This window comes from Meleagris gallopavo, chromosome 2 (assembly GCF_905368555.1).
Source record: "Meleagris gallopavo chromosome 2, MGAL_WU_HG_1.1, whole genome shotgun sequence".
NCBI lineage: Eukaryota > Metazoa > Chordata > Aves > Galliformes > Phasianidae > Meleagris > Meleagris gallopavo.
In genome coordinates this window covers 87224668-87249956 of record NC_139405.1, presented here as the reverse complement: position 1 = coordinate 87249956, position 25289 = coordinate 87224668, and the positions used below count along the sequence as shown (strand labels likewise).

The 25289-nt window shown below is 38.1% G+C and overlaps 1 protein-coding gene across 3 annotated transcripts in view; it reads left to right on the top strand.

Annotated features, from left to right (window-relative positions):
• The window catches only part of LRRC1 (leucine rich repeat containing 1), an 89801-nt gene that overhangs the window by 37239 nt on the left and 27273 nt on the right, over positions 1-25289 (top strand). For all 3 annotated transcript variants that reach the window (XM_085217905.1, XM_085217904.1, XM_085217906.1), the window contains exons 5-13: positions 4473-4529; positions 6051-6114; positions 6849-6923; positions 8683-8827; positions 10700-10818; positions 11806-11889; positions 20932-21047; positions 21922-22094; positions 23600-23736. In XM_085217905.1, coding sequence (XP_085074031.1) covers positions 4473-4529; positions 6051-6114; positions 6849-6923; positions 8683-8827; positions 10700-10818; positions 11806-11889; positions 20932-21047; positions 21922-22094; positions 23600-23736 — 970 coding nt within the window. The remainder of the gene's footprint in view (positions 1-4472; positions 4530-6050; positions 6115-6848; positions 6924-8682; positions 8828-10699; positions 10819-11805; positions 11890-20931; positions 21048-21921; positions 22095-23599; positions 23737-25289) is intronic.

Here is a 25289-nt window from a genome sequence, read left to right as displayed (position 1 = left end):
TGGACTGGTCTTGTGGGTCTTTTCCAACCTTGGTGATTCTATCATTTTATGATCGGTTCCCAAAGTCTGACTTTTCCTGTATGCTCAGCAGTGCCAGTTTCTAAATCAGAATACCTGACACTTCTACTAAGGAAATAAGAGAAGGCTGTTGGTTTTCTTTTCTTTTTTTTTTTAAATTAAGCACCTTTACATTTCATGTTAGTCCTCTTATTCTCCATCTTTATTTAATCTAAGCTATTTTCACATTTCTTCTTTTCCACCTTCATATTTCTTTCTCTTCATTTTCACAGTACGTGTATACTTCCCACTATACTTTCCAATTCTTTCCTCAGAAGCCTTTACTTCTGTAGCCAGTGCTTAAACACTCACTGTCATGATGTGGTAAGGGATGGGGTAGAATGAGCCTGATGACACTCTCTGTTGTCACTCTTAAGGCTGACTTTCTGTTGCCTTAATGATAACACTGTGCCTTAAAGCACCAGCAGAACTCATCTCAGGTTTGTATTTAGTAACTTATATTTGTAGGTTAAAGTGTTTAGTTCAGTTAGCTATTGTTATCTGCAGTCATCCACTTTTTAAATGACTTTTCTAGGGCATTGCTGCTGATAGATTCTCTGCAATTAATCCAAAGAGAAATGAACTCGCTTTGAAAGAGCAGGAATCTGTTTTAATTCAGATGTTAGAGAGTTGTTCTAGCATTCCCTCTGTTTGAGAGGAGCACAGAGGTTGGCATGAAGGAGTATTTGAGAAGTTCCCCAGGCGTACCTCTTCTGTAGAGCATGTTGGATTGTGAAATTGTCTCTGAGTCCTGACAAATAGGTCCAGGAAAAGACGTTTCCGGCATTTACAGACTGCTTTGTTGCTCTTAGCTTTATTCTCAGTTATTGCTTTCACATTCTCTTTTTGTTCTTCTAGCTGTCATCACGAGCATCTAAAGTTACTTCAAGTACAGCACAGAATAAACATACCTGGCTTGTACTGAAAGTGGCATTTTTAGCCATGTTGAAGCTTTACTTTCTGCTTGATTCCACTTTTAAAGCGGAAATCATCCGGAAAGCCTTGTTGTATTTCAGCTACTGAATCCTCTGACTGATTTTGCTGTTGCCTTGTGCTCGGTAATTTCACACACATGCACACCATTCAGTGCGTGTGGTAGCTCTTGTGGTGAGAATTATTACAATATTAATGCTTTTACAAGTTTCGTAGCTTCTTACAGTAGTGACCTTGGAAAAGTACTCAGCTTATTTTCCCCCTTTAGAACGTGGATGATGTTTTGTTTGAACATTTCCTGATTTTGTGGGCAGTGGAAGCTGTTTGTCTCTTTGTTCTAGAGCAGTCTGCAATGCTCTGCAGTTTGTTTTTCAAAATGTGGCCGTGAACAGCTGCTGACAGAGCTGTGTCTCTTGCCAGAGTAGGCTGGTCTGCCTGTGTGCTTTACAGATTGATATTAAAAACCCCCAGTGATTGCTTTTCTCCCTTACATTAAAGTTGGGGTTAGGGAAATATTCTGAAACTGTTAAGGTACGGTTTCTTTTAGTTCCTTTGAAAATCTTCAAAAAGTCTCTACTAACAATGCACCCGTAAAATTAATGGCAGAGGGAAAAGAAGGAAATTCTTCCAATTAGAATGTTGTGAAAAACCATTATTTGTACCTGAGAAGGGGGAAAGAATACATTTTCTGCAGAGAATGTGTTATTAAATAAGGCAATGTGTTTGAAAAATAGCAAGAACGAAGGATTTTTCTTGCATGTGGCTAAAAGTCCTGTCTGTTAACATATGTTAAAAGTAGCAAAATAGGAATGTATAATGGACTAAGAAGTTCTTGGTAAATATAAGGGAAAGATGCGACCTTCCCTCTGTAATGTATCAAGTTGGTGCTCCAGTACATCAGCATGTCTTTTCCATTTTTGCCTGCTATTTTATTTGGTAATTATCATGTCTTCCCATTTTAAATTGCAACACACAGCTTTGCTGGAAGCAGTTCTGTGACTTGTAGAGGTTTAAGCATCATGAGTTTCCTCACATTTTCTGGCCTCTTTTTTTTTTTTTTCAGGAAGATCCACCTAATCATAATATTTCAGCCTAATGGACCAGCTTTGCTGATGTAAACTTAGTTGCCTTTGTTTAACATTACTTCATTTTGCCTACTGGGGTCTATTTATATTGTGTTTGGGCTGGACCTAAGAACCTGGAAGAAGTACAAAGGATAGATTAAAGGGGTGGAGGGAGATGGCTCTTTTTTGTTCCAGGGTGAAGTTGTAATTGTAAGCACACTGTGAGTAAGAGTAACTGCAGAGTAAAGAAGTTCTCTTCTGGAAAGCTGTGTCTCTAAGTGTGAAGACATAATCCTGCAGGTGGCATAAGAAGAGAACCTAACGTGGGACTGGGATCGGCTGCAGTCACTCTGAAGCACATGATAAGCAGCTGGATTCAAATGCAGCTCTCAATTGGCTATCCCCAGGGCCACAGCTACCCTCGGGCTTCTCATGGCATAGCTGGCTTAGGCAGCACTGATGCTTTCGTTACACGTTTCTGGCAGTTGTGTTGGCCCAGGTGTCTAAGGGGATTTACGGTATGTTGGATTAGGGATCCGTGTTATTCTTTTTCACTGGGTTATTTTTAAGGAGGATCAATTTCCTGAGCCGATTCACTGACCTGTCCCAGTTTAATGATACAATGAGACAGCCTGCGGAGGTGGCTTCCACGTTCTTGCTGTTTAACGTGGTTTTGCTGACAAAGATTTCTGTTTAACCACAGCTGAAGTGGTGTCTGATGTAAGAAGAGAAATTAAGAGATTATTGCACCATTTTACTCATCGGCACATCAGTGTCGATGGGGAGGGAGATAAGTAGAGGCAGGATGATTTGTAAACACAAGATTACGTGCATGTTGGTGGAGCACGCGTCCTTTTTGTGTTCTCTTGATGAAAGTGGATCGTGGGACTGACCTAATATGAGCTTGAAGAGAAAGTGCAAAATTTGAAGGAAGATTGGAATAAGTTTCTGGATAGGAAACCTGTAAACCAAAACGTTGAAGTTCAAAGGTGGTGATCTGAGTGCGAGCAGACCCGTGTTATGAAAGCTCTGGAGAGAAGTGGTCCTCCATCATTGCTTCCCTCTCCCCCTCTGCTGGTGTGGTTTATGCAAGCATGTTAGATACTGTGTCCCATCCTCACTCATGTTTTTAGTGTTATAATTTTTATCTTAGAGTTGTGTCATTGGAATGATGGCTTCCTTAAACCTAGTTTCTGTCAAATGATTTTTGGGCGACATTAATTGAGTTATTCTCACTTATCTTTAATTGTTCTTATGATAATTTATACTAAAATATCTGTACCCATATGGTATGTTTTAAATGTATTTCTTTAGGAGGAATGCAGAGCACACTGGGTAACATTTGCTTATTTTAGAAGCTGGGGAGGACTGTTCAGAATGTAGTCCAACCTCCTCTGAGATTTCATTCAGTGTTTTCTGAATGCATTGCAAAACTGATGCTTGAAGTAAGGTGCATTTTTTTCAGACACCATCCAAATTCAATCTATGAAAAATCTTTTGTCTCCTTTAATAACTCATTGCATCAATTATGTTGCCTTCCCTGCTTCTGTAGGAGTCACGAAATAGAGCTTTTTATTCAGGATGCTGGTTGCTTTTCTTTACTGGCACTAACTAATGATTGTATGTGATTCAGTATGTTGGTATTGTTTGAAGTGAAAACAAAAGTGTCAGCTTTATGTAGCCTTTGTATATGTTTTTTTTTTTTTTTTTTCCTTAGATATTCCTTAGATATTTCCTTAGATAAACAAACATTTTAGGCTTGGATTTAACAGGTGTTTCAAATTTGGTGATGTATGTATATTTTTAATCTAGTTATTTAAGGTATACAATATTGTCCTCCTCCCTGCACACCAATAGAGAACATATTATGTCGCAGGGAACTACTTATTTGTAGTCACTGTATCTGATTTGTATTTTTCCCCGGGACAGTGGAGGATTAGAGCAGATTATCGTGTTGGAATAATGTCCGACTCCTTGTGTTCCATTTAGTCATAAATAAACCCCTGAAAAATCGGAATGTTGCTATGGTGATGTTAGTAAAAGCCTGGGATATGGAGTAGTGAGCCGCTTAGAAGCATAATGTCACTTACGGTAATGAGCGTGCTGTGGTTCTAACAGCAGCGAGTTTACCTGATGCTCTGTAACTTCTGTAGCCTGTGACAGGTTCTGAAAGCAGATGTGCAAATTCAGTTCACCTGATTATACTCTGTTTATTAATTTTCTTCTTAGCAAATGGAAAATTATGTTTTGTCTGTTCACTTTCCAGCTTTTGTTCTGTTTTGTAGTATTACAGAGAAACAAGCAAAGATTTCCACTCATATGCTTTGCATATGCTTTGATTAAAACCATAACTGTTCTTAACGTTTTTGTTATAAACTGTGTAAACACTGGTTGTTCTTGTGTTTTTGTTTCTTTTAGTCTTTATAACCTGGCTTCACTGGAACTCAGAGAGAATTTGCTGACATATTTACCCGAGTAAGTGACATTTCAAATTGGGGCAGTGTAAAATGTTCTGATTATGAACATGCTGGCATCTGAAACAGAATGACAGCTAGAAACATATATCCAGTTTCAGGTTGATAACCATTAGGAAATGCAGCTTTGTTTTAACAACACCTACTTACATCCATTCTTTGTGGATGTAACTGGTTAGCTGCTGGAGTCTATGGTCTCTTTATTTTTATTTTATTTCATTTTTTTTTCCTGGGCATAGCTATTCTGTATAAAATATATTAATGTCAGATATTTCTTCCTGTATTAACTAAGCTGAGCTTAGTGGGAGTGGTAGTTTGGATTACTCTTGTGCTGAATTTTCCTGTTTTCAGGCAGGATAGTGGGATCTCTTAGTTTTTGGCTCTGAATTGATATATGTACCTTCATGAAATTTAAATTAATATTCATGTTGGGGACTTAGGAGAACAAAAGCTTCAAAAATCTGGAGATCAAATCCTTTATATAAATCTAGACCTATCAATGGCTGAATTCTGTCTCCCTCTTCCCCTAGTGGTTTGTTGGGGGACACAAAAATTGGATGTTTTTATACCGTCTGTATTGTGACTGAGTAGTTTGTGATTTTTTTTGTATGATTATTGAGTTATCTTACAGTCTGGGGGTCCCTTTTGCTTGCTTGGAAGAAGCTGTTTCTATCTGTAATGGAGTAGTTTCCTTTCTTCACTGCCTATTCCCCAGTTATGTTTGGAACCCTTTTTCCTGTCAATCTACCCAGTACCTCTGTTGCTGTGCTTTATAGCTGTGAGCCACAGGGAACTTGAAATGTCAGTGATCAGAAGTTATGAACTGCTAGCTAGGTTTCTCCATTCAATGTCAGACAGAAGCTATCGTAGATGTTGACAATTTTATTGCTACTGGAAAATCTGGAGTGTCAGTAACGTAACTGACAAGTCTCTGGTTTTTGTATTACTGCAGCTTTGGGAAAGGTAAGCAAAAGTTCTACAGTGGACTGCCTTTGAAGTAGGAAGTTAATGCTTTGTATCACGTTCAGAGAACTTCTTACATCCCTTTGGGATTTTGCTTCTTTGCATCCTCAAATCCATTCCAAAATTCTACAGAAATTGATAGGTTAGGTTGACAAGACAAATGATGAATTTAGTGAGTCTTGATTAGCACTGTTTTAGGTACTGTCACATGTGACCACAATGTGGAATTATTATTCACTTGCGTAACAGTAAATGCCCCCTGAAATAAATCTAACCAACTATACCGAACTGTGTCCACCCAAGGACTGATGGTTAAAATTGAGAATAATCATCTGATTGCTTACACTAAGTTTTATGTTTCGAGAGCATACAATTATGCTGACAAACCAAATTATTTTTTTCAGTGAGATGTTGCTGTAGGAAGTCTATGCCCAGTAAAATTAACTGTCTGCGATATGTAGTAATTTGAAATACAAGTTTCAGTAAAATGAGCTCATTCAAATACATTTGGTTTCTGTTGGTTCAGTCTGATGTGGTTTTGTTTTGACTTATCTCACAGATCACTTGCCCAGCTGCAGCGTCTAGAAGAACTTGATTTAGGAAACAATGAACTTTATCACTTGGTAAGAGAATATGCCACAGAAAGTGCACATGGGTCTTGTTTCACACTTAAGTAATTTAAATAGGCCATGTGATATTTAAAATTGAAGAAAGAAGAATACACGGAAGGCGAAGTCTTTTTATATGTACATTTTGGCAGTGAGTTAGAGCTTCCCATATCTGCTTCATCTTGTTCAGTGCAGTATTATCTTGCCTGAAAAACTCCTGCAGTTCTTCTCCAGAGAATGAGAGTACTCCACAAGCACTTTCTATGGAAAAAATGAAAGAGTGGAAGGTCACAAGCTTAGAACTAACAGTCAAAATGACCACACGAGCATTTGTTGAGAACTGGAAGGGGTGAGCACAGATGCATGCTCAACTGTATTTCCAAATTGGAACTGGGAATCGTTGGGATAATGCTGAGGCAGACTTTAGAGTTGCAATGTCTTTAATTGTGTCAGACAAGTATACCAGGAGGTATGTAATGTTCATTAAGCTGGCTCAGTTGAATCTTGGATTTGCAGTAGATGAAGAGGATGCATGCAATTTATTAGTTCCATGTCAACTGATGTCTAGCATATTAAATAATTAGTTTGTAGGATGGAATTTCCAAATGGTGACAGTCACTCTTGCTGCATTTGGCTGTGGTACCTCTAAGTAATGCTTGTAGTAAGAATTGCTTTACTCAAATAGTAATTATGGGATGGCCATTTATTTATATGTCCCGTCTTACTTGACATTACCTTTTATGTTACAGCCAGAAACAATTGGTGCACTTTTCAATCTTAAAGACCTCTGGTTGGATGGAAACCAATTAGCTGAAATACCTCAGGTAAGAATGGGTTCTAGTGATACTGTATTGAAGGTGCTTTTAAAAGAAAACCTTTTCATTACTATCTAAAAGGAGACAATCTAAAACTGGCTTGTTTTCTTATTTCATTTTGCATGGGTTTGGCTTTGGATTTTTAAGTTTTTTAATAATTTCCTCTTTAAGGGATTATACGTTATCAAGTATAATCACGTATGCTGTCAGACACTTCGTTTTAAACTTTTTGTTAAAGGGATTGTTTGCTAATAGACAAATTGTTTGCTAATAGAGTTGTTTGGTTTGCAGGATGACATACTCTTTATGATCTTGGTGCGATGATCAGGGAACCACTAACTGGCTGCTCTAATCCTCGCCTTTTATACCTATCTAAGTCACAGTTTTGACAATTTTGAGAATGAATCACTGTTTTCGACTGTCATCTTCCACGTAGATGCATTACTTGGTAGTAGAACAATGGTTCTACTGTTGCCATGAGGGGAGACTTTCATCTATGGAGGCAATCCCCCATCTGACATCAGTCATGGAAGAGGGACCATAGCATTTAAAGCTTACAGCACTCTAAATTCCCTTCCCTAAGAACAACTATAATGTGTGGGTGGGTTTCTTTTCCTTTTTCATTTAGAGCCAAGTTAAAACCTGCTTTCCCGTGTTCCTTGTTCAGCTTGTTGTCATTTGCTGTATTGATCTCACTGTCAACAATGTAACTTGGAAATTGGTTACAGTTTAGTGGACTTTGTTGACTTGGTTGTTGGCTTGGCCTAATTATTTTTTAAGTATATCTATTTAAACACTGATAATCATTCATAAAAGGTCAAAAGTGACTTCAGCAGCTGCTTTTGTTGAAGCTGGCTGTAACTGTGTGTTTTGTTTGATGTCTGAGGGATGAACTTGTAGGATAAAAGCTATGTGTGTGTTTAATGAAAGATTCTCTTGAGAGGCAAACATTTTCTAAAAAAAAAAAAAAAAAAAAAAGCCATCCTTTGAGTTAGAGTCAGGGCTGTCTATGTATGAAAATACAGTATTTGTGAAAGTAAAGGACAACTCCCTTCTTCCTCCTATCGTTCTGTTCTCCCAAAGATCATTTAAATGACTGAAGCGTGAACTACTGTAGAACACGTGTAGGGGTGTATGTGCACATGGGGAATGGGAGGGTTGCTCTTATACTTAATAGGGAGAAAGGTATTTCTCTGTCAGACTTTTAAGCTGATTGTCAGATTACCATTGTAAAAATTAAGTAATCATAATTGTAGGTGATGGCAGTATAACTTGGCACTTCAAAGATGCTTGCTAGAGCAACACTCCCAATTCCGATTTCTTCATTTGTTGCAGCTGGGAGATGTGAAGATATGAAATCCCTAGATGTCATGGCATGTTGCTGTATTGGACAGGAGAGACTAATCCTAATTTGCCTAAGATTAATTGGGAGGGGCAGACATTAGTTATGTGAAGGTTGATAATCAGTTCTGAAAAAAAAAACAGCTTTTTGTTCTTTCCTTGTGTTTTTTTTTACTCTGTTTTGGTTGGTGCTTGCCTGGGTATGCTTAGTGTAGCTTGTAAGGCTACTAAAGCCAGTTGTGAAATATAGAATAAGAAACTGCAACTTGGTTGGTTTATCATGCAAAATTTACTTACATATTTCTTTCAACATTTAGAGGTCATACAAAGAGTTGCTTTTCTTTCTGGAATTTCAATGTGGTAGCACATTTTTCAAATTGCTTTGTGACATGTTGGAGCGTGACTAAAATTTCACCTTGTGTTGCAGGAAGTAGGAAACCTGAAAAACCTGCTTTGTCTGGATGTTTCTGAAAATAAATTGGAATGCCTTCCTGAAGAAATTAATGGTCTGACTTCTTTAACAGATTTGCTTGTTTCTCAGAATTTACTTCAAGTCTTACCTGATGGCATTGGTAAATATAGAATGAATGTTATCATTCAGAACTGTTTAATCCTCTGTAAACTGGAAGTCGTTTATTTTCATGTCTTCTGAAGTCTTCTCTTTTTGTGTAAGAGATGAGCTTGTCTTAGCTTTTTTTTTTTTTTTTTTGCTTAGCATGAAATGCATAACTATTAATTTAGTATTTTAATTGTCTACGTAATTAGTTACTACGTAACCTCTTAATTCTTCTTTGGCCTGCACTTGGTACTTACTAGAACAAAATAAAAGTTAGTATATCCTCACTGTTCCTACTGTGTGTAAGTTATGGTCAAAACTCTTCAACATTGTAAAATTCTAGCTTGTAACATACTGTAGGTCACTTGCTAAGATTGGCTGATGGTATTGTTACAAAGAACCCTTCCTCTTTAGTGGGGGTGTGTAATTATCTTGAGCTGGACGATGTGGTTAATCCTGTATGGGACCCAGTGGGAGATTTCCAGTTTCAGCCTTCACCCCTGTGGATCTGAACTACAACCCTTCTGGTTTGTGACACTTGAAAAACAGTTTACAAATTTCCTTTTTAAAGTAAATATCTTTGCCTGTGAAGTAACTAGTGAGACATTATTTCTTTACTACTCATCAGCTATTTTTCCAGAATTTTTCTTGATGTGAGAGTGTGCTTTTCCTTCCCTTTTCAATCCTGTAGCAGAGAAATAATTTAAATAAGAAAGTGGAAAAGAATGGACAGACATCCCCACTCTCTCCATATGCTATGTGAGCCTGAGAAAAGATAAATATTTCTTAAATTTTAAGGGTGTGGGCTAAATCCTGTCCTGCAGTTGAATAGTGTGTGTTTGGTAGAGCTGTAGCAGCCCTTTCTTATGGTGTGAGCTAGCCAGTGCAGTGTTGTACATCATAAGTGATGTATCATCTTTTGGAAGGGTATAGATCATGCAGATTTGCAAGAGGGAAGTTTGTCTATAACACCAGCTGCTAAACAAGAGGAGCTGCCTATTCTTAATAATCCTTATAAATAGAGATCCATTGCTAGGGAAGGTGATTGTGAAGGGCAAGGCCGTTTTGTGCCAAGCCTAGTTTGCATGTGCTTTGTAGCATTTTCTCTGTGTGCTTTTGTCATAAATACAAAAATGCTCCAGCACCCCTGAGCTGCCTGTTTCAGTGCAGCACCACCTCCAAGTGAGGAAACTTCTCTTGATGTCTCACTAAGGCCTTCCACACTTGAATTTGTGGCCATTTCTGTCTTACCAGCACTGCAGAGAAGTGTTTGGCTCTGTCACCTCTGTCGCAGTTTTTTATATAGTTGTGGGCTCTTCCTTGGTGCCTCTTTGGCTGCCCTTCTGTTGGAGTAGACAATGCCAGCTCCCTCAGCCTCAGCTCATATGTGTCCCAGCTCCCTAAATAGCTTTGTGCTGGACCTCCACTGCCTTCTCCCCATTTCTTTTGAATTAGCAGGGGCTTGAGACACAAAACCGAGCATGCTTTTACAGATGTGGCCTCATCAGTGTCCATTAGATGAAACACAGCAACTTATTGTATCTGCTGAATGAAATTTCCCAAATTTAGCCTGTTTAATTTACATCTGGTGACAGCTCACTGCTAGTCCATATTCAATCTGGTGTCCACTGTGGTCCTGAGGTCCTTCCTAGCAGTCACTTTCCAGTCACTTTCCTGGCTATATGGGTGCGCAAGGTTATTCCGTCCAGGTGCGGAGCTCTGTGCACCACCTGAACTGCAGGTTTCTGTTTGGGAGGCTTCTTTATTATCTTACCTGAAAAAGAGCATTTAATTGTGTTGGAGAATTTATGAAAGTTTTTCAGCAGGATGATTCTCATAATTAAAGCAAAGTTACTAAGCCAAACAAATGTATTCTTCCTCTGCCTAGGAAAATTGAGAAAGCTGTCAATTTTAAAGGTTGATCAGAACAAACTTATTCAGCTAACAGATTCAATTGGAGACTGTGAAAGCCTTACTGAACTAGTTCTAACAGAAAATCAACTGCAGGTAAGTATGTTCTTGACTGCTCAAACGGCTAGCGGTAAAAAGGCTTGTTGGGAAGTGCTGATTCACTTAGCTTCTAAGGCTACTCACCATCCCTACTTGCTAAGTAGCATGCTTTCTTTAAATGTATTTTATTTCTAACCTGTTAAATGAGTGCTGAAGATCAAGTTGTGCATAGTAAAAATTCTCTCTTCTAAAGATGTAAGCAGTTATGTATATTCACTCTTGAATCTTTCATGATCACTAAGGGAACTGGAGTACCTGGGGTGCAGGTATCATTTACTTTGTTGTGTTTTTAATGTAGAGGTTGTGCTGCATTATGTTTTCGCCAATTTTTGTTTTGCATTATCTGGATCAGGCTTGTTGGAACTGAATAAAAGCTCCAACTGATGCAGAACTGCTGTCATACTGTTTCTTGCTCTGCTGATTTGCTTCAGTGAGGTACTAAATATGATATGTAGTCAATTAAAATGAAATTCCAGACTCCCACCAGGTGTTTTCTTCTCTTTCTTCAAAGCTGTGTTCACATTATGTTGACATTTGAAATCGAAAGTGGAAAAGTTTGTAAAAATCTAACGTAGAGCATTTCTTAAGCATGATAAGAGTTTATGTCTTTTGGAAAGAGGTCAGTTCATAGCACCTAGCTAACAGACTTACCTCTCAGTTGGCTACCTAGGGAGCTTCCTCTTAGGTACTATGGTACTATTTCTGCATACGTGCTTCTCTTTGCAGCTGTCATCTGTCTACCATCTTAGGGCAGAGATAACTCATGAGTGAATTAGTGTTAGGAACTGAAATTCTTAGACGTTTCTTCTGCAAGATAAAACCTTGGAACTCCTTCAGAAGGCACGGTAATAACCAGAAATAACTACATACTAATTTTGAAAATGGATCAGTCTCTTAATTCATTTTTAAACTGAGATGAGTTTTGTTCTGTCTTTTTGTGTTTACAGAATTAATTTGCATATTTCTTTGTTTCTGTTGGCACAGATATTACCGAAGAGCATTGGAAAACTGAAGAAGCTGAACAATTTGAATGCCGATAGAAACAAATTAATATCTTTGCCCAAAGAGGTAAATCTAATGCAATTAACTTGAATAGATGTGATTATATAAACAGAAAATTCTAATGTCGTGTTCTTCAAAGTAGTAGCAGATGGCTTTGATCCACTGGATGTTCTTCCCGAAAAGGTTGCTACCAGAAATGTGCCCATAAGATCTCAACAGATTAAATCTGAGCAACATATGTGTTGATTTGGTGGCTTGGAAGTGCAAAATGTCTCTCATTACAAGAGACGGATCTAATCAACTTGTGACTAGTTATTCTCAATGTGGATGTCAGGTCAAGCACTATTTGAAAACTGAAAGTTCTGTTTAAGTGAATGCATTTTTAAACATAGGTATGCTTCTTCTGTAGATAGTATAAAAATTCTGCCAGCAATCTTTCTACACTCAATCTTGTGAGCAAGACTGAAAAGAGGATTTTCATATTATGAAAAAATATTGTTTTGACTGTCTTCTTAATTGTGGAGATCTCAGACTACTTTTAATATGAGGAACTGAAGTGACCAGAATCAGTGATATCTGAAACCTTACAGCTATGCTCTCTGGGACTTCTACACAGAATCACAGAGGCTGACAGGGATCTCTGAGTCCAACTGGACCTATTCAAGCAGGGACACGCAGAGTAAGGTGCCCAGGACTCTACTTCTGGCTTCTGAAGATCTCCAAGAATGAGATTCTACATCCTCTGGGCAGCCTGTGCTAGTGTGTATGCTTGCAGTAAAGAAGTATTACCTGAAAGTGCTCCCTGAAGTGCTTTTTGTATATTATAACAATATAAGGAGTGAATGAAGGTAGAATTTCTGGTGTGAAGCTAAATATAATGGTGGCCTTACAAGTTTAAGTTCTGGAAAGAGATCAGATCAATATTTATGCTGCATCCTCTTTTCTCATTTACTTGTGATTGGTTAAAGCGTGTAACTGAGAACTAATTCTGTTTGCACTGCTATTTCTCTTGCTTTTGTCCAAGAGATTCTCCAATGGCCTGGTCTGAGCTTCAATATGTTGGTTGCAGAAAACAGGCTGCCTTGTTGTTCCTTTCTGGTTTGGTTTGAAAGTGCGTTTGATGAGAGAGGAAAGAGAAAGACAGGAGTACTGCAGCTCCTCTGGCAGGACTGTGACTCCTGCATCGAGATGCCACTAGTGCTAAAGAGGAAATTACCAAAGGTGCACCCAGATGAATTGCATAGATGCTAGCAAGAGACAGGATCTTGAGAAAACTGTTTCTGGGTTAGGATGTAATGACAGTGTGATTTTGTGCTCATTCAGCAAAAAGCTTTCCATGTCTTTACAAAGAACTTAATGCATTTCATGAGTGTCCTAAGCATCTGTGCTTGTATAATTATGTCTAGTTTAGCTTTAAACTAGCCTATAGTTTAAAGCATGGAAGGTTTTACTGATGCATGATCCATTAATAGTTTATGTAGTGTATAGAAACTTTTCTTGGTTAGTTATATCATAGAATTATAGAATGGTTTGGGTTGGAAGGGACCTTTAAGATCATCTAGTTCCAACCCCCCTTCTATTGACAAGGACACTTCCCACTGGACCAGGTTGCTCACAGCCCCATCCAGCCTGGCCTTAAATGCCTCCAGGGTGAGAACATCCACAACCTCACTGGGCAGCCTGTTCCAATGTTTCACCACCCTCACAGTAAAGAATTTCTTCCTAATATCTAGTCTAAATCTACCCTCTTCCAGTTTAAAGCCATTTCCCCTCATTCTGTTGCTACCTGCCCTTATAAAAAGTCTCTCCTTAGCTTTCCTGTAGGTCCCCTTCAGGTACTGGAAAGAGGGGACCATACCATATCAATGGAGTTGGAAAGAAGGGAGTCTTCCATATAATGTGTGTGTATTAAAGGCAAACTGAGGAAATGTGGAGTGCCTGGACTGTGAAAGCATCACAGGAAAATCAATGTATCCTCTGTTTGCTGATTCAGGGGCAGTAACTTATTACCCTGTGGGGGATAACCTGTAAGATAAGTATTGGCTGTGTTTGCTGGGACTTGGAGATGGTGTATAGGGTCTTTTACAAAGTGTGTGAGGGCAAGAAATGTGGCTTGGAAGGATCAGGGGAAAGCATAAGAGCAGAAGATTTGGATTCAGGAGCAAGTAAAGCAGGATAAATATGGGATACATTTGTCTGGATGTGATAACAGAAGTGAGGTCTTGGCCATGGGAAAGGAAGTTACAGATGCTGAACAAAAAATAGAGAATTGAAGGGTAGAGGGAGAAAGCTTTGCCTGATTAGTGAAGGAGTTGGGGACATCAAAGGGTGAAGTGAAGAACAGGAGTGTGTGTGAAGGTCATTACTGCGTGTAACTTTCAGCACTGGATGGAAAGGGGAGTGGGTACTTGCACAAAGGATGGCCTAAAGTAAGGGGCAAATTTGTGTTTGAGCAAGGTGAGTGATGAGAAAAGGAAAGGTGGTCTCTGGAATGACAGGAGCTAAGGATTTGTAGGAAATCCTTGAAATAAGGATGAGAAAGGATGTTTTACAAGAAACTTGGCAGAGAAACAGAGGAAACAGCTCCTTGGAATCCACTTCTTTGAAATAAATCTATTTATTTTCTGTAAAGGTCTCCACACCTAAATATCTTTCTCATTCGAGCAAACACTTTCACCTTCTGTTTCATGTGACTTCATACTCTCTCTTCAAACTCTTCAGATTGCCTTCTAAAAAAATTTCATAGCTCTAAAAAACAATTGTGTAAATAGAGCACACAGGTGTAACAAGTGCTGTTTGCTGTTATGCAAAGCATCCACAGGAGTGGATGGGGAGGGCACTAACAGCAAAGATGCCAATGATCAGTTTCCCTGTGGTTGGCAGGGAGAAATGATTTGGTATTGTGGTGGAATGGAATGTTCTTTTTACACTTCTTTTGTTACTGGCTTGGAGAGAAAAAAAAAAAAAAAAAAAAAAAAAGAGAAAAGCAAAATGTATTGATTGAACACCTAAGCTCTGCTAGACCAGCTGTGCTGTCACGATCTTCATCCCTATCAGAAATGGGTTTGGAACATGAATTAACGAATTTCTGTTAAAGGTACAGTCTTGTAAAATGCATATGGAAAATGTGGGACTTCATGCTATGGAGAAGAACACATGCAACAGATAAGTTTACCCACTGGTATCTTTATCGTTCACTCCAAAGTAGTGAACATTTTTTATACATGCACACACACACATATGTATGTATGTATATAATGACAGAAATTGTATGCCTGCTATGATATTCTTATATAACTTAGTGAGATAATGTATGAATTTCAGCTTTTTGTTCATTTGCTTGGGTTTTGTTTCTGTAGTTGTTAGCAGTTTAATTGGATTGGATTTGGGTCAGCCTGACAAGCCATTATTCTGCCAGACTGTTTCTATGCACACTTGTAAAATCACTCTCTGCTTTCTGGTGTAAGAGTTCTTGACTTTAGATTATTGAGGAATTTGCTTGCAATAGCCTTTCAAAGTTTCCTGATTCAAGGGTTGTTCTGTATCTGGTGTGGATATATAAGATAAAATGTGAAACAGCTGAATGCCTGACAAAGGCTTGAGTCACTGTCAGATTTCATCTTCAGTATCTCATCTTGCAGCTTGATCACTCTCAGTGAAGTGAGTGCTGTAGCATACTTCAGCAAGAACTGAGTTTGTCTAAACCTGTTTGTAGTTACAAATGTTTTTCCCCTGAAACCTGAAAGACCTGCCTGGTGACTCTTTCATATTGAAATCCCACTCTGGCACTGAAATGCTGGTGAAACTGGAGTGTTGATTTTGGCACTTACATAAATAATCTCTTTGGAATGTTTTCCACTTCATGTGCTTTCGTTAATGAGTCTCTACAACTTGCAGAGATCTGGTAATGTCTTCCTAGCTCTGAGGTGTATTATGGCTGAGATTTACTGCTACAGTTGATGAAACTGTAATTGTTTTTTGGGGGCAGTAGCTGCTCTTTTTACATTTTAGATTTTTTTTTTCCTCATTTTTGTAGAAGTATGTTTGTATCTCACAAAGGGGAAAAAGACGCTGAGGAAAAATGTAGGAAAATTTGGCTTGAGTCATACGACAGAGAAGCTTTATTGCCGGGTTCCTCTCATACCATTCACTGGTGGTGCAGGGGATGTTAAAGTGAGTTTGCAGAAAATTCTCCTAACCAGTGTAAAGTTAGGAATAGCTGCTAGTGTTATTTATGAATTATGCAATTTCTTCTACTTCTAATATTGCTGTGCTTGCAATTAAAGAATTAATCCTTCTAGTCTGTGGCCAAGGAAAACTCTGTTTTTATTTGCTCTGAATGCAGTCAGGGTTTTGGTTTGTGACACCCTGAAAAAGGTTTTACAACAAAGGTAGTAACTGTTTAAATTAGAATTGTATAAGCTTATTGAGAGTTCTTGATACTGACAGCTATACTAAAAGCTAAGAGAAAGAAATGACCAACAAAAGAGATGAACCTCAACTGGTCACATACTAAAGAGTAATCATAATATTTATAACAATATTGTATTTTCTTGCATTTCTTATGCCTCTGTGAAAGATGCTAACTGTTAAAGGACAGTGAAATTGGTTCATAAATTTTGGGCAGTTAGCAGTTGCTGAGATCAAAACACATTTATTCAACTAAAGTAACTTTCAGGTTTTCTAAGTTTCCCACCTCTAATTTGTGATTTGGTTTTAGAATGCTAATGAGAGTATGTCATAGTCACTGAGAATTGATCAGTGATGATGAGTGGCTGTGACTGCTCAGCTAAGCTCAAGAGAGGGAGGGAAAGTAAGTTTTTGGGAGGGATCTACAAGGCAAGAGAGGATTGAATCTGTAAACTCTTCATGGGTTCATCTACAGAAAGCTATAACTTGAATGCAGAGATGTCAACAATAAGAAAAAACAAATGGCAGTTGCAAGGTTATTCTTACAGAAAACTGCTACAGAAGTCAGATGATCAAAAAATATTCATCTAATGGAAGTGTCAAAATAGCAGCCACCATGCAGTAAAGGAGTCGTCAGCAGCACCAGAAGAGAAGTTCTAAGGTGCAACAGTTCCAGAGGACTGTTAAGTTGGTACTGAGTATGTGGATGTCTAGAAAGTGGAAGACTGAAGTGGTGAACACTGACTGTGATGAGATTGTGGAGGGGAGTTTTAGTAGGACGAGTTGACATGTTCTTTGTGTATGTCCAAGGTCTTAATGTTTCTCCAGAAAAAGGAAGCTGAACATTAGAATGAGACAGAAGAACAACACCTCCAGTTTTGTGTGAAACCTAAAGAAATCTTAGTGGCACCCATAGTTGTAGAAAGCCGTCCAGATTCAGATGAGCATTAAAAAAATCACAGAATTGTAGAATCGCTCAATTTGGAAAAGACCTTAAGGATCATCGAGTCCAACCACAACCTAACCACACTACCCTAACTCTAACAACCCTCCGCTAAATCATGTCCCTCAGCACCACATCCAAGCGGTTTTTAAACACATGCAGGGATGGTGACTCAACCACCTCCCTGGGGAGCCTATTCCAGTGCTGAACATCCCTTTCTGTAAAGAAGTTTTTCCTGATATCCAACCTAAACCTCCACTGGCACAACATGAGGCCATTTCCCTCATCCTGTCACCAGTGAGAAGAAACCAACCCCACTCTTGCTATAAGCACCTTTCAGATATTGGAAGAGAGCAATAAGGTCTCCCCTCAACCTCCTCTCTTCCAGACTAAACAGCCCCAGTTCCTTCAGTTGCTCCTTGTAGGTTTTGTTCAGGCTTTGCTGTACTGTAAAATCAATTATCTCAGAGTTAGCCCTTTGTATTAACAATCATTTTCTATCTTAGATTCAGTCTGACTGAAGTTTTTGTTATTCTTTGTTTTTAGTCTGAGCTGACTGTTCTCTGAAGATGGTGGGATAGGAGAAGTGAATAACTCTTACTGAAGTGGCTAGAGTGAAATAATGCTCTGATCAGTTGTATGTGACGTAGACATACACAACTCTTTAGAGATGTTTTCCTTGTACCCAGTTCACTACAGAAGAATGTGAGGGCTTGGTAAAGCCTCCAGAGTTTAGAATAGTTATCTGTGTGCCTAGAATAAAGCACATATTTGTCCATTAAGTGAAGTCTTGTGCTCAAAATGAACGATGTGCTTAACTGTTAAATGGGCTTGTGGTCCAAACTGTGTACTTGGTGCCTCCGTCATGGTTTGGCAAGGTCTTTTGTAAGCATGTGATGAAAACCAGGGAAAGCATGAGCAGAGCGTGCCTGGTTCTTTGTCCGTTAATGACTTTCAGCCAAACCAACAAAGCTCCCTGTATTGTATTACTTCATTGTGGTCAAAGCGATGCTTTCCTTTCAGCATGCCTTCGGTGTGTGCCCTGTGCCTCAGTGATAACACTTCATGTTTAGGTTTCTTCAAATGTTGGGTTTGATGTCTTTCTGTACTGCCGGATGAGTGCAGTCTTTTATGAAATGAAGGTGATTTTTTTAATTTAACTGTTGGCTTGTCTTTTTTCTCTGTGATATCTCGCCTGATGCTAACTGCTTGTTAGGTGCTGCCTGTGTTTTTGAAAGTTTCATAAAAAGATTTCTGTATCTGTCTGTTATCTCCCCTCGGCTGCCCTCTTAAAAAAAATTAAAAAAAAAAAAAAATGTCTTCACTACCTCTGAGTGAAACAGACTTTGAATAACTATCTGTTAACTGATAGCCCAAAGTAAAAGTAGCTGAAGACAGCAGCAGCTTCCAAGATCTAACCCTTTTTAGAGTTGAAGAATGTATGTTCTGTCTCCATTTGTTGGCATGCTCTTGTCCAGTATGGATAAAGAAAAATAAATTGAACATCTTTTGTATTTTCTTAATTGTTAGCCGCTTGGAAAATTATGGGTCAGGTAAATTGCTAACCCTGTAAGTATTATTCAGTCCACAGTTCTACTGTTACCTTTCATTAAACTGCTTTAAATGCATGATGTCTTGGGCTGGCTGGTTCCACTGCTGCATTTTTCCATTGTCACAAGTAGAGAAGTGCCAATCTCATCAGGGCTGCATGGCTTCCTTTGTTTGTTTGCCTAAACTGTTTGGATCTTCATGCTCTAAGACTGAATAATGCAAACTTCATTCTTAGTAAAACAAACACTGTCTACAGTTAGGGCATCACTTGCCAGCTCATCAACATTCACTTAATTGTATCTCTTGCTTTTCATGGCTCCTTGTGTCAGATAAACTAATTAGACAGCATATATACTGGTTTTTTTTTTTTTTTAATGTATGGCTCTCCATATTCTATGAATGCATCAAGGCACGTTATTTGAGAATCTATACTTGCTTTCAAGTGATAAGCAGGAGTTTTGTACTACAAAAGGTTTGCGTGTGAGTTGAGCATTGGTTTCTAAGGGCTTTGATTCACAAGCTAAAATAGCTAACAGGATTGCTGCTCCTGGTGTACATATGGACCCTGAAAGGCTGATCCTCTCGTGAAATAGCTGCATCATAGGTGGCAATGATTTAAGGGAAACCAACACAGATTTTGTTTTGTCAACAGAATATTGTACTGTAACTTTGCACAGTAAACAGCTTGTGAATCAGAAGCCATGAGCAGCTCATGGCTGCCTTCTTCCATTAAAATGTACTTGAAATATAAAGGAAGTTGAGTGGGCTATGAATGCTCATTTTGTTTGTCTTCGAACTCACGGTGGCATCCTTTCTAAAATGCATTTTTTTTGCTTGGTAAATAGTACAGGTTAAATTGAAATGATTTTTACTTTGTCTACAGCAAAACTTTTGTGGTATGCCTGTAATCTAAAACTTTGTTTTGGACTGGGTTGTGGATTTTGCAGAGTCAGAACTGACAGTTAACAAGAATATATAGGCAATTCTAGCCCAGAATTGGTTACTTGAGACCAAGGTTAAATGAGGTGTTGCCTGCACTGTAAGAAAAGAACCTTCTTACGTGTATGTTACTGTAGAAGTCACTAATTTTTTCAGATGAGGTCTTCTAGTGGGTTTGCTGTCTATACTTCAGATCTAAGTCTGCTTAACTGGAAAGCTTCAAAAGGCTTTCAATATTTTGATGGTAATATTTGGAATAAGGGAGGAAATGCACTTTTTTTGTTGTTGTTGTTTTCTTCTTTTTTCCTGCTCATGAATTTTGTAACTGAGAAATAAGCCGTAGAGCTTTTTGAAGCTATGTAAGATAAGCAAATAAAGCTAGGTTTTTCTTTGTGACTAGAAACAAAGAGTTACTTAGAACAGCTTTCAAGCTGCTAAAATTAATTATCTTGATGTTTATAGAAGTAGCATTTACCATCTGGAACAAAAAGGTGGAACGTTTTCTTTTAATTTAAGATAAAAGCTTTATTTTTCTGAGAAATACCTTTGATACAAATTACAGATATTTTAAGGGTAAAACTGAACTCTCATCCTTTACACCTGAAAATTAGCCTAGGAATGAAGATGCCTATGTTTGGATAAATTGGTAGAGACATAGGAAATTAGACTGAATTGGCCAGTCCAGATGGGAATTATTCTGAAATGAGATGTTTCTATCAGGACACCAAAGATGTTATCTACTTTTCAGTAGAAAACAAAGATGTTTTCTACTTTTTGTGAACTTTTCATCACACTTTGTTGACTCAATAAATGTCAGGAGTTGATTGGTTTATTTATTTGATTCAGTATTGCTTAGAACAAAATAAAGTTAGCATGAGGAAAGAAAGAGAATTAGTATGTAAACATTGAGTTAAAAAAAGTTGAATGTTAAAGCTAGTTTTTTCTGAGGGTAGTCAGCAAAGTGGCTGGTTATTGACTTCTTCCTGGCTTGGAAGGTGATAAAAGGGTAGGTAGAGCCTGACCTGTTTGTAAAGGTACACATTATTCTCAAATAAAGCTGTTTAAGAAACTACTAGAGCATACTGTCTTCAGGTCAGGCTTCTTTTAAGTTAACACTTGTTTGCAGTCTGTTCCTCTGGGTGAAGTGTCTGGCAGGCATTGTAACTTGAATGTACAGTGACATCTTACGTGACCCGTACTGCATGCCATTGTTTATATTACATTACTGCAACAAAAAGTCTTTCTTTTTCTCCTTTCTAATATAGATTGGGGGATGCTGCAGTCTTAATGTGTTTTCTGTACGTGACAACAGATTATCTCGAATTCCCTCTGAAATTTCACAAGCCACTGAACTCCATGTCCTGGATGTTGCTGGAAACAGGTAAGACTTTTGTGTGTCGTGTTCTTTTGCTGGTTTTACATCATTCTTTCTGATGACAGACAACACTCGGTCTAATAATGAAGTTGCAAAAAGACAGTTGTGACTGTAGTGTTAGCATTACTGTTGAAAATGTCGAAGTAATCTTCTCTGGCACAAAGGAGCATAAATCATGTGTTTTTGTGTAAAGGTATTCTGGATTGCTTTCACTTAAGGAGAGGATAGGATTTAAAAACCCCTCTGGATCTGTATTTGTGAATTAAACCTGATAACCTAGACAATTTTGTAGAGCTTCAGCAGAAACTGCCTACCTTAATGTGAAGTAACACTAATATTGAGTATCTTAGGGATACTAGCATGAGTGGCAAATAATGCAACTTTCGCTGCGCTGCTTCTCATGAATCTTAGCTGATACGCTTCAGAAATCAAAGTGCAAAAGGGATCAGGTTGAAGCATAAACCAGCAAATAAATGCAGTTGCTTAGCAAGAACTAAAGTGAAAGAAAATAAATGGAAGACAAGTGGCACCTCATCTGTGCCATGTAATTACTTCATAAGCACTTCTGTTGTGGCAATTGTGTAGGTGAGGTTCCAGAGCAGAAGCAGCAATCTGCGTCCCAGGGCAGTTTACTGCAGTAAAAAAGCTCAGCATTATTTTAGCTTATTCATAGCTACAGGGAATTAAGCTGCAGGTTCTTTTTAAAAGAATAGTTCAAGTTGATGAATACTATAATGCCTTGTATTAGAGGCATTAACCTCACTCCAATTTATTCCATCTCAAAGCTGTGTACTGAATAGATGCTCATGAAGTTGACTCATAAGTCTCCCAGATGTTACCTTGACTTTTTCCTTTTTTTTTTTTTTTTTTTTTGAACTAGGCTGACGTATCTTCCCTTCTCACTGACCACCTTAAAGCTGAAGGCTTTGTGGTTGTCTGATAACCAGTCCCAACCTTTGCTGACGTTTCAGACTGACACAGACCCTGAAACAGGAGAAAAGATCTTAACATGTGTATTACTTCCTCAAATGCCTTCTGAGCCTGGTTGCCAAGGTAAATGCTTAGAGTGAGTTTTTGATTGCATAATAGAAATACTTCTTTGTTTACTGTGTTTTCTGTTCTGTAAAGATTTGTAAATCAAGCTTTTTGAAATCTGTGCATCAACTCTACTGAGCACAGTTCTGGTTTAATTTTTACTTTTAATTATTTCTCGGTAATCGTGCTAGGCTTCAGAAGACTTGCAAACATGATTGGGAATGTTAATGACAATAAAATGCCAGCGGTTACAATGTATGAAATACAGACCTGGAGGAGGATGGCTTAATTAATTCTGAGATTTGCCAGTGGGCCAAGTAATGGAGTCCATATTTGCATACATTGTTTATGCATTTTAAATTACACATATATACATGATGAAAATGGTTGGTCTTCCTGCTACAGTCTCTTTGCCAGAAAAATAATTGAATTGCCAGTAATAAGCAGTAGATGTTTTACTTCTTAGCGCCCTAGGTTTCTTTCAAGCAGATCTACTTTACAGTAATTTGTGTTCTTCAACAAACATAGAAGCATAGTTTTAAGTTGCATTTACACTTTATGCTTGCCTCTCAAGTGGAACTGTAAACTCGTCTTCACTGTTTGCTGTTCCGGTGGCTTCTGGATGTTATTTGTCTTCCAAAATTCTTATAGCGGTGTGTAAACATTGAAGGGGATTTACCTGCACCAAATATTTAAACTCTTACTGTAACCATTGGAGAGTAATGTATCCTGTCTCAGAATCAACTTTTAGAATAAACCACATGGATTGCTCTCTCTCAGGTACAAAGGGAGCCTGAGGAGAAGAGCTCAGCTGTAGATATCTGTGTTTTAAGTGACTGTGCTTAGATGACGGTAATTCAGTCTTTCAGTACTGTGGAGCTGGAGCAAATAGGAACTGTTTTAACAGCTGAAGTGTGGAAATGGCTGTTGTGTGTGAATTTCAGGGTTTTATGGTAGTACAAATTACATTAAGAATTAAAAAAATAAATGAATCAACCTCTTTAGATTATGAGAAAATTAGTTACCTCAAGAAGGGTAATGGAGACGGAATGTCTCTCTAAAGGCTTGACTAGTAGAAAATCTCATCTTCTCCAAAAATTTCTTCTTATGGCTTCAGGAATAAAAGACTTGGAATTAAGATTGTTGGACATGTGCGTCTAGCAACAGTAAAAGTAATGATATTGTGATATGGAAGGCCATATCACTGGCTAACAAGTAGCAAATCTAATCTGAAAGACAAACATATAATGGCAAGTACATTAAGTTATATATTCAGATTGTAAAGCCATCACAAACCTGAAATAGCCCCAAGTATAGAAATTTCTTGTTTATATGGAAACTACTTATCACATGTACTTGATAACAGAAAACTAATGCTAGCTCTGTTTTTTTGTCCAAAATACATAAATAGACAGTTGCATATCTGGATTGGAGGTTGGCTGGACATTGCAGTTATTGACGCTTGTAGCATGCTGATGTTTTAGACTTTCTGTGAATCTTCAGTTATGTTGCTGTTCTCGCAGATAACCTGCCACGATGTGGTGCGTTGGAGAGTTTGGTAAATGAAATGTCAGATGAGACATGGAATGAACGGGCAGTGAACAGAGTCAGTGCAATTCGCTTCTTAGAAGATGAAAAAGATGAAGAGGATAATGAAATGGTATGTTTTCCAAGAGTTTGGACACCTGCAGGCACTGCAATCTTAATGCGAAAGTGTGAAAAGGATCTGAGCTGTTTTGCTGTAAATATTTCAGCTGTGACTGCATGCATTTTGGTCATACTAATTGTAGAAACTGTTCATATTGACTGCTGAAACTTTTCATATTGACATGAAATGCTGCTTTTTTTTTTTTTCTCCTTTTTGATTTGCTTTGAATATAACTTTAAGTTCTGATGCAGGGCAGTCTTTGTTTTGCTTTCTTTTCCTGTGTTTCCTCAGGATGCTTTCTCTCCAGCTTTCCAGAAACAAGATAGGATCTTCCTCTGCATCTGTGAAGCTTTACTGCCTGAAAGTATATAGAATCTAATTTAGGATTCCAGCACTCTGGCATGCGTCTCCGCTAAGTTTGCTACCCAGCTACATTGTTTCTCTCTCATTTCTATTTCTGGTCTCTTTCTGCATTTCTTCTTTTATTCTTTTTCACTGTTTGCATTGAAATGCTCATTAGTTTCCCACTTAAACCAAGGATGTGGGAACATCTGTCACTGTACTTAAAGACCTCTCCATCAAGTTGGGCGCTGCATGTCCTGTAGATCAAAATGCAACTTAATCTTTAACTTTACTAACTTTTATTAACAAGTATAAATCTCTGTAAAGATTAAGAATGCTTCAATCAAATGTTTTGGCATGCCTCTTGAATGCTCTAAAAACTTGTTAGTTGTTCTCATTAGAGCTCAGCCTGAAGTACTTCAGAGCGCTGTCTGGATTGTAGCGTGCTATAAGCATGGTCTTTCTTTGGAAAGTGGCTCTAAAGATTCTTACCTGGTAGGGAAATGAGCATTTAAGTTTCCAAATAAGATGCTTGCTTAGCCCGAAGCTGGAAACCAAATGTCTTTGACAAGCATTGTTTGTAGATTGACTGATAAGAAAGTTCAGAATGATGCTTGTTAACAACTGTATTACCTAAGAATGCCCCTACCAGGGCTGGGTTGTTAATGATAACTGTTTTCAGTCGTGGTATTGTGGACTGACATGAGGACCTTTACAGGGAAAAAAGAGGCTTATGATCCTTTTTGGGGAGGGTGGTGATTTCTAAAGAAGTCTTGACCAATCCGCTTATTTATAGCTGGGACATCAGTTCCTCTGTAGTTTACATGTCAATGGCATGCATATACTTTGCATGTGTATGATCTTGTGGGATTTTTTCAAAACAAGCCGGATCATGATTTTTTGTTTTATTTTGAAATATGATCTTATATCACCTGGATATTTTTGAAAAAATAAAAAAATCCCAACTATACTTATGATAGAATCTTTACTTCAGAATTTGTAATTGCACTTCATTTGAGTGGCTTTCAGATGTGTAGGTCAAGAGGGGAAAACTTTTGCTCTTAAATAGTTCTTAAAACGTCTTTTATTTGTCTTCACAAACAAGCAGCTATGAAAATAACTTTCAAAATAAAGCATAGTAGTTTGAAAAGGAAAAGGAGGAAAAATGAAGAAGAAAAAAAAATGAATAGGTAGTATTTTATATGCAAATGCTAAAGCCTTGA